The sequence below is a fragment of the Cucumis sativus genome, chromosome 3, assembly GCF_000004075.3.
Source record: "Cucumis sativus cultivar 9930 chromosome 3, Cucumber_9930_V3, whole genome shotgun sequence".
NCBI classification, from domain to species: domain Eukaryota; kingdom Viridiplantae; phylum Streptophyta; class Magnoliopsida; order Cucurbitales; family Cucurbitaceae; genus Cucumis; species Cucumis sativus.
In genome coordinates this window covers 30,414,236-30,423,955 of record NC_026657.2, presented here as the reverse complement: position 1 = coordinate 30,423,955, position 9,720 = coordinate 30,414,236, and the positions used below count along the sequence as shown (strand labels likewise).

The window sequence follows — 9,720 nt, the reverse complement described above, 5'->3', positions numbered from 1 at the left end:
TGTCATTTACTGTAATGCTAAACTTAGGTCATTTAAAATTGTGGGAGATAAAATAAAATTTTAAAACTTTATTTTTCTTAAAGCCCCAATTTTTCAAAATTTTGCCATAACTATCTTCTCTTATTTTTTTTCAGATGAGCTGAGAGTAAGGACCTGTTGTATACCTAATCCTAAAATCATGAAAATCAACATGCTAACATCTCTTTCACCCCTTGGTGTGGCTTGTGAGATCACAATAATCATATTGATCATCACGCTCCATGAGAAAAGGATTCTCTAACAACTTCGAAAGCAATGGATACACAAAAAGCAAAATTCTCTAAATATTAATTTAGGAAGAGATTAGGTAAACATTTGGAATGACTTTCTATGTCCTGCACTTAAAAGTCAATCCAAACACATCCTACAACTTTCACAAGATAAAGTTTATTTTCTTGTATCAATGCGCTTCTACAACACAATTATATTTTCTACATTATGAAAAGTAGCACAAAGTTTGGCGTTGAACCATGGATCGAAAATGTTGGCAGTCAGCCAAATTGAGATTCAACTAACAAACACTTCAAATAAGTTAAATGACAGGTAAAACTTTATTTTAATGAGATAAACACGACCACCAATATACTTCAAATCTGTCATACCCATCCATTTTCTTAATCTACCCTTCCACTGAATCAATAATAATATACATACAAATACATTACAATACAAAAGGCAAATGCAGAAGAAATTTTGGCATCACACCAAGAATAGATCTTCAAAATCAATAATCAAAATCTACTCTACTTTCACACTGTGGTACTTAGCAAGGAACATAGCAAACGCTCCCAATTCTGGCTAGAAAAGAAGCCAGAAGCTGAAGGGAAGCAGCTATAGTTTCTTAAGACAGCCCATTGGACACCCTACCGACTCGATACAACATAACCTAATACTAAATATTTGAGTTTTAGGAACGCTAGCTAATTCTTCCATTTTGATCAATCAGTGTACCCACTTGCTCTCCACATAATGCTTTTGAGATATTTCCAGGCTCAAGAAGATTAAAGACGACAACTGTAAAAATAAATTTTGGTAGGATTACATTATGATTTTTCAACAAAATGCAATAAAGAGAAAAAAGGAACTGAAATCCTAAGCAACGTAGGACCATTTGAACACTATATAATTTTAGATTCTAGCATATGCTCTACCTCATGGATAAAAGCACATCAAAACTTATATTTTTAGTGCTATAAGATTTTTTCAGTTCAACAAAACATCAAATTGAAGGTCGGGAATCCAATCCTCTGATCTCGTCTACATCTTAACTAGCTAAAGTATACTCAAGTTGGATAGTGTTATCATATTAAACCATAATATTAAATTGATGTGATCTTTAAAGGCCATCACAAGAAAACGTACCAGGAAGGTTGTTCTCTTCACAGAAAGTTAATGCGGTCATGTCCATGCTAATGGCGCCTCTTGATACCAACTCCCTGAAAGATATGTGCTTGAAAGTAAAATTGTTGTCTTGTGAATTGCAGTCATACACGCCATCAACATTCGTACCCTTAAGAACTGCCTCGGCATGAACTAATAAGAGAAATAGATAGGTCAAACCATGTAAGCATTCAAATTCGAATGATTAGCATATGTTACAATGCATGCCGGTGCATAAAATAGTAAAACGAAAAAAGAAAAAAAAGAGAATAGTTAGCACTTAGCAGGGTCATACTCTCAGAAGCTCGAAGAGCCGCAGCTGTATCAGTGGAAAATAGGGGATTTCCAGTGCCAGCACCAATGCCACCAAATATAACTACTCTGCCTTTCTCAAGATGCCTTATAGCACGTTGCCTACTGTATGGTTCAGCAACCTCCTGAAGCATAAATGCAGATTGGACACGAGTCTGAACTCCCATCTTCTCTATTGCTGACTGAAGAAGAATTGAATTCATCACAGTAGCCATCATACTGTAGATATGGTATTCAGGGAATCGGCATTAGTAACACATATAACATAACAAAAGATGTTTATCCAATTGGTCTTGTTATGCTATCAAAGTTGGGGTAAAGATGATAAACCTATCTTTCTCAAATAAGACAGAGCATATCATATGCTATCACTAACACCATCTATCCAGTTCCAGTCACAAATTGCATATTATACGTTCCAAAATCTTAGCACAAATTTAACAATCTTCTATTGATCTACCCCACTAAACCTCAGAGACCCAAAGGCTTCAACTACGCATCAATAGATCAGATATGACACAACACAACTTTCAAGCTTAGATACTTTAGAACTCAAGGATACAGTGGAACAACACAGATCCTATTCGGGTAAGGTCATTTTTTGCTTTAGATACTAAAAGTAAATAGCCTTCTCAACCGCTTCGTTTGCTTCCTAAAGCACAAAATTGCTTATTTCTTAAACATGCAAGGCACCTTTTCTAGAGTTAAATATCAGAAAAACACAGGAATGTAATAAAAAGAAAGAATAGCAGAAGGCATGTACACACCAATGAAGATGAAGCGGAGGCCAGTCTCATACAACTAGAATGCCACAATACACCCATTATACATAATAGTACAATATCAGTGACAATGCAAGGAATTTAAGAAATTAGAATGCTTTTGTGAATTTATCTATATAACAACAATATCTTGAAGAAGAGGAATAGTATGATCAAATCAGTGAAAAACATTTTTTACAGGATAAATCAATGTAATAGAATCGACTGACTATATAATGAGAAAGAGGATCCAGATTTAGTATCAACAAGGTGGTGTGTGAAAACGTACCCAATTTGGTATGCTGTACATCTATCTAAACCTGTTGTAGTCACCCAAGAGTCTCCACAGAAGAAGTTACGACCTCCAACAACAATTGCCACCTGTAATATAACCATAATTATAGGCCAGTGCGAAGAGATTGAAAGAAGTGATAAAAAGTGGTTAAACGTAATAATGAATACCTCCACACCCAGGCGACAAGCCATTACAACTTCTCTGGCAATTGCCATTGCAACCTAAAAATCAAAGAAACAAATTTGACGTTGGCAACTGTCCAATTATCCCAACGGTATGATAAACTCAATGGGAAGGTGAGATGATTCTACTGACCTTTGAATCGATGTTGTTAGGACCAGTCCCTGCAAGAGCTGTACCACTGATTTTAAAGACGACTCTTCGCCACCTTGGACTGGAAACTGCTTTGGGTTTTATGTTATTCATTTGACCAGCAGTATTGGGTGTGGGAAGAACGTACCTGGAAGATAGATTGCAAAAACAAATAACTAGCTGTTACCTTGTGAACAAAACTATCTCAAAATGACTTTTGATAGAAGGAAACTAGAGACATTGAACTTTAAAATCAAACTCAATGGAAAAGGGGGAAAGGGGGAAAAAGAAAGAAAACCAACTTATCATTAGCATGCTGTTCACTAAACCATTTAAAAATGAATCAAATAAACCTAGCATGTCTACATATTGGTTTCTTATATATCCATATAAATTATGTAACTCCAAATTACTCAGCAGTCAGTATCCAACAAAAGACACCATATTGGTAACAATATGATACGCCATATAAATGGCAACTAAAATATGCTTCTAAAGATCCGTCAATCCCCAAAACCAGCTCACATCAAAAAAACTTTATAGTGATAGCCAGATCGAAAAATTATGAGTACATTAACACAATTGAAAACTCAAAAGCACATGACCAATCAAACTACACAAATGGTGTTGTCAAGGAGAGAAAACACCAGACAGAAGTTCTAGTGATACACTATTAATTTTTCCAGACACAGCAATCATAGGACATTTGATAGCGTCAATGCTGCTAGCACTGTCTGGAGACATTTAAAATTCTAGACATTTGCTTCAATTATTGTACGAATTTTGATCCAATTTTGATCTAAGCGCTGTACTAAAGATATGCACTTGGAATTTCAAACCACTCCGTTCATTCCTAAGCCATGACTAGTAAATACAAGATTCCATGGAAGAAATAATTACAGATATAGCGCCAATTACAACCCCCAGCAGCAAAAACGGGCGAGGAACTTGTCTCTTCAAGAATTATTGTTGAAATAGACAAATGAAAATGCAGTATGCAATCAAGAACTCATGGTCACAAGGCAAGCAAGCAGTAAGAAGACAGATAATCGAAAAACACAAACAACACAGATCTGAAAGAACACCCATTTATCCTAAAAGGTGTTGTGTTCTTACAATAGTAGTTTTGAAATGGTAGATAAGGGGAAGAAAGAAACAGGAAGGAGTAGAACCTCTTTGATATCCTCGGAGTATTCCCTGAGGAGGCAACACTCCGATCCTCATCAGAAACAACCTTCATTGTCAAAGAATTTCCAACAATTTGCTCCATCTGCTTAAACCAAGGCCAGTGACTGATCGAGACGCCACCGTTACTCATCCTATGTCTCTCTAACTTATACCTCTTCTTTAAGTTGTCCACCTTATTCTTACACTGCTCTACGCTCTTGCTCTGCTTCTCGCACCGTTCACTGACAGTTGCAGCCACTTCCTCCCAATCCCTCCCCCTCAAATTCCCCCTATTCAGCTGCGTAAATTTCTCGGTATACGCATCCAGAAGGCAGGAAATAGCCGCATCACTCCACTCCTCTCGATCCTTCCTGTATTCTCCGCCGCTGGAGGAAGGTTTCGCTCTTTTATAACTAGTATAAGAACCTCCTTCCTCCGCAAGCTCGTCCGACTGATCCTTCCTCTTCTCAACCCGCACATCAACACCAACACCAAGCCGATTGGGATCTCCATTATCAAACGAACTGGAGCAGAAAGCAGGATCACCATAATCCTCCGTATCCTCCTCCTCCTCTTCCTCGTCTATCGGGACACCGATCTTCTTCGGACTTCCGGAGGGTGCAAGAATCGGTTGAGCCGGTTGATTGGGAGAGGGCTGTGGCGGCGCGTGAACGGAAGACGATCGAGGCGTGAAGCGGTGAGATGTGTAGGATTGATGGATGTGGTGAGGCGTTGGTACATGGTGGTGGTTGGTAGTGGATTGGTGGTGGTGTTGGTGGTGGTGATCGTCGTTGAGGAGAGAGAAGTCGTCGTCACAGGAAGCCATTAGAGGACGTTAGGGTTAGGATTGAAGCTTCACCGGAACGACGGCGTTAGGGAAGGAGAGACGAAACGTTGAGGGAGTTTTCAATTTCTGACGAAAGGGATTTGACGGAACACAACCTGCCGTGAACTGGGAAAGACTTACCTCGTCAAGGCTTCTCACGGTTCCGTTAAGTAGTGAGAAATTTCCATCGTCTACCCACATGGTGGGGCCCTTTTGGTTGAGGCTCCGTCACGATCGTTAACCTTATTTTTTTAATTTCCATAATACCCTTCTTAGTTTCGACAATTTTCGATACTGCCCCACTCATCAAATCCGTCGCGTCCTCCAACAATATATCAAATTTCGCATTTCTAAGGTTTATTGACAACTCTAAATTGTAAAAAAGAAAGGCAAAAAAACAAAAAGAAAATGCTTTACTCAACAAAATATTTGTATATAAAAGACGGGCCCGCCAATGGATCATCATTGATGCCCATTCTAAAATCTAATGAACGCTCTCAAACCACTGATTTGACCCAACACCAAGTTTAACATCGCTTCTCACTCCCTCATCTCTTCTTTTTTTTTACTTTATTCACTCCTCCATATTTTCCTTTCGTTCCCCATTCTCCATCTCTTCCCACTCCTTAGATTGAGAAAGAAAAACGCTAAGTGATAACCAAATAATCGGTAACTCTTTATCGTAAAAGTAAAAATAAAATGAAGAAAAGTCCATAAAAACACACATCCAAAATTAGGAAGAGGATAAATAAGAAAAAGAAAAAGGAAGGAGGAGGAAGAAGCCAGTCCAATAAAGAAAAACGCATCAAGAAACACAATAGAAGAAGTAAAGACGCTAATAAACAAAGAGTCAAAACTCATTATTCATCAATTTTCATTTTTATCCCTATGAAAGGGCCTTCTATGCAAATTTATCTTTAATAACTTTGCTAATCAAGTTTGACCCTTAAGAAAAAACAATTAAATAATTAACTTTTTTTTTTTTTTTTTTTACCGTATATGTAGTTTAAAAATAATTTGAAGTATATTTCAAACGGAAATTTAGTATGACAAAAGCATTTAAAAGAATAATATTGGAGTAAAAAAAAAATCCTTTTGGGTTTTAGAATATGATAAGTGAATGAAAAGAAGATTATAGGATGGGGAAGGAAGGGTGAGGGTTATTCAAAATGCATCCGACATGTATAGGACAAAAATGTTAGTCAATAATAAAAATTAAATTTAACCAAACGGGAGTTTCACTTCTTCTAAATTATATTATAATCCCCACAGTTTCTAAACCCTAAACCCAATCCCTTTCTTCTTCATCCTGTAATCGACGATGGATCCCCTCGCTTGTTCGACGAATGCTGCTGCTGTTGCTGCTGATAATGTTGCATACCCATCAAATCCAACTCGTTCTTCTTTACCATCAGCATCATCCTCTCGTTTTCCAGCATTCTCTTCTCATTCTCCAGCTTCGCTCTCTCCATATCCCTCTCCTTCTTGCTCCTGAACTTCACCCATTTCAGCCTCTGTTTCTCCAGCTCGAATGCCTGCGTTTGCCAGCTCACTTGCTGCTCTTCAAGCTGAATCAGTCGGCTCTTCATCCATTGCTTCTTCTCCCATGGACTCCTCCCCCCGTCCGATATAACTCCCATCACCTCCGCACTCAACTGCTGCATCCCAGCCGTTATCATCCCCCCTTTCCTCGCCCTCTTCCTCGATTCCGTTTCCTCCTCTTCTTCCTGTCTCCCTTCTGTTTCCTCATCCTCTTCCTCCTCTTCCGATTCCTCCTCTTCCTCCTCCTCTTCCTCCTCATCTCCGCTTTTTGAACCCTCGCCGGCTGCTATACTGGCGGAGGTTGTCGTGTCTGTGGCGTGGAAGCATAGTTGCTGTTGCTGTTGTTGTTGTGGAAGGTGGGATGGTTCTGTTGCTGCGTCCGGCGAGGGGTGGGTGGTGCTGTGACGGCAAGTGTTGTGGTAAGCGCACATTTCTCTGAAGAAAAGATGTTTAGAATTGAGTAATTTTCGTACTTCTTCTTTTGTTTTTGGTGTTAATTCCATTGAATCGAGTAATGTTTGATTCTCTACTACTTTGCAGGCTGTTCCCTTCCCTAAAATATCGTTAACTCGTTTGTATCTTTTGTTTAAATCGTTGAATTTGTCTTCACATTGCTGTGGTGAAACGTAGAATCCTTTTTCCATCATTGCTCTGGATACCGATTTCCATTTCCCCTTCTTTTGCAGTAACCCCACTGGTTTTTTCTTCCCGACATGGTCCACCGGCTCCGACCCACCTTCATCGCCGATATAGAACACCGCCGTAATCAACAGCCGAACCATCATATCCGTCCATTTCATCCTCTGCCACGGCGAGATTTTCTTCTTGCCATCTCCATTACTGTCATCCGCCGCGAACCCCTGCTCCTCGTCGTCACTGAGATTCGACTGCTGTGGCTTAGCCTTTGTCGGAAAAGGGTATTTCACGGAGACCGACGGCGGTTGTTGGTGATGATGGGGGTCATGTTGGACATAAGATACCATTGGAGGGTGATGTAATTGGTGAGGATTAGTGGGATTTGTTGGGTTTTGATGAAGTGGTAATTCCAATCCCAGCATTGACGAATTCATGCCTGAAAACATCCCTCCTCCTCCAGCTCCTCCTCCTCCTCCTCCACCACTCCCACCCACACCGCCGCCGCCGCCGCCGCCTAAACTATTGGTTTCCATTAAAATTACCCCCCAATTCTTTCGATTAGCCGTATCTAAATGAAGAAATAGAAGCAACCCAAAACCCAGATAGAGAAATTGAATGTCGTTGAAGAGAAAGAGAAGAATTGCGGGTTCGTTGGATGGAGTGAGGGGGAGAGAGAGAGAGAGAAGATAGTATATAGATAGAAGAAGAAGAGGGGGGAGGTGGTTTTGGGAGAGTGGATTGTGGTATTGGGTTGACAGAAAACCGCCCATGGTTTTGGGAGGGAAAAACTGGAAACCCACAGGATTAAGACGAAAACTGGGGAGTGAAGAAGGGAAAATGGGTTTTAGTGATTTGTTGTTGGTTTTTCAGAAATCGCTTCGCCATTAGACACATTGCTATTCCACGTACGTTTCTCGAAACCCACATACTCTTTTCTTTTTTCTTTTTGCTTCTTTCTTACTCAGTCAACTCTTTTTCCTTTTATAGGGTTTATAAAGTTTAGTGGGGGTTTTGATTTAAGTATATTTTCCTTTCCTAAAATATCTTTGTCTTTTTAGATTTCTGTATACATTAATAAATTATTTTGGGTACAAGTTTTAATTAGGTGTCAGTGGTGGAGGGTACAAAACAGGGAGTATTTTGATAACTGAAATTTGACTAAATTTAAACAAAATTCAGAACTTATAGAAAGTTTTACCTAATCGGTCTTGCTTTTTTATATAAAAATACAAAGTAAATTTCAAGTTTGAGATTGGAGTTTCAAATCACATTTAACTATGTCTTTCTAAATAGTAACAGATCTTTAATAAAACAATCTTATAGAGGTAAATACAAAAATTCAAAATATTGGCTTATTCTATCATTACAATTAATTTTAAAACTTTCTACTTAAATAAATCTTAAATTTTGAAAAAACAATCCTATTTAATTAAGAAACTAATATAATAGAAAAAGGTTAAAAGTGGACAACTAGGTGATATACAATTTGTTTGAGTGAAGCGAAATTCTAGATTGGTAAACCATTATTTTGATGACCATCTTCAATTGTATAATAAAAAAAACCCCTATACTTGACCGTTGATTTGAATCAATCATGTCAAACTATTGCCATCATATAAATATATATATATGAGTATAGTTGTGTTTTAATAATCCATCAACCTCTCATAAATTATTTATTTTGAAAAAAAAAACAAATATCTAAAGTTTTTTTTTTTGTTGAAGAAATACCATCATTACACAGGAAATATATACACACACATGTATATATAGCCTATTTTTTATGTGATAGTTTCAAGATGTAAGCTTTTAATATTGTAGTCATTTTCGTTCGTGTTGAAAATATTATATATTTATCACTAAATTAAAAAAGATAAGTATTTAGAATATAATTTTAAAACCTAGCAATCAAATGCAAATAAATCTCAAAACACGTAACATTATGAAATATAAGAACCAAATAAAAATTAAATTTAACATTTTGAAATTCAAAGATAAAAGTAGTTAAAATTAAACTGAAACAGATAATTTTCCCACCACCAATTTTGGCATATCAATAAAGTAGAAAACGAGATTCCTTTTGTAGTTATTGGGACGAAAATGGCAGTATGGAGATTCTAAACCCATCCATTACGAAGAGGGGCAATTGAGACAATTCCTCTCTTTATATTGGAAACCAAATGCATTATATTTTATATAACTTAGCATTGTATTTATTTAATTGAATCAATGGGCTCTTCTCTAAAAACAACAACAATTCAAAGGAAACAAATCAACACTCACTTGAATTAAACAAATACATAAACATAGTGATTGGAGCTCTAAGGGGAGAGATAGATAACAACTATTCTAATGGAGTATTAGTATATAAATAATCTTTGATTTTTTTATTATAATTTAGTAATATTGTGTGTGTATATTTAAATTCGGGCCACGTTTGATTTGGATAG

General features: G+C 37.4%; 2 protein-coding genes across 2 annotated transcripts; both read right to left on the bottom strand.

Annotated features, from left to right (window-relative positions):
- Positions 1-567: 567 nt before the first annotated feature.
- LOC101222460 lies at positions 568-5,518 on the bottom strand. Its single transcript, XM_004137956.3, has 7 exons — positions 4,272-5,518; positions 3,103-3,247; positions 2,955-3,008; positions 2,782-2,873; positions 1,715-1,950; positions 1,402-1,572; positions 568-1,053 (listed from the first exon to the last, which is right to left on the bottom strand). The coding sequence occupies exons 1-7, from the start codon at positions 5,090-5,092 to the stop codon at positions 956-958; spliced, it is 1,617 nt and encodes a 538-aa protein (XP_004138004.1). The 5' UTR covers positions 5,093-5,518; the 3' UTR covers positions 568-955.
- A 653-nt stretch (positions 5,519-6,171) lies between these two features.
- LOC101222223 (uncharacterized protein DDB_G0290301) lies at positions 6,172-8,254 on the bottom strand. Its single transcript, XM_004137955.3, has one exon. The coding sequence runs from the start codon at positions 8,038-8,040 to the stop codon at positions 6,397-6,399; it is 1,644 nt and encodes a 547-aa protein (XP_004138003.2). The 5' UTR covers positions 8,041-8,254; the 3' UTR covers positions 6,172-6,396.
- Between the last annotated feature and the right edge of the window lie 1,466 nt (positions 8,255-9,720).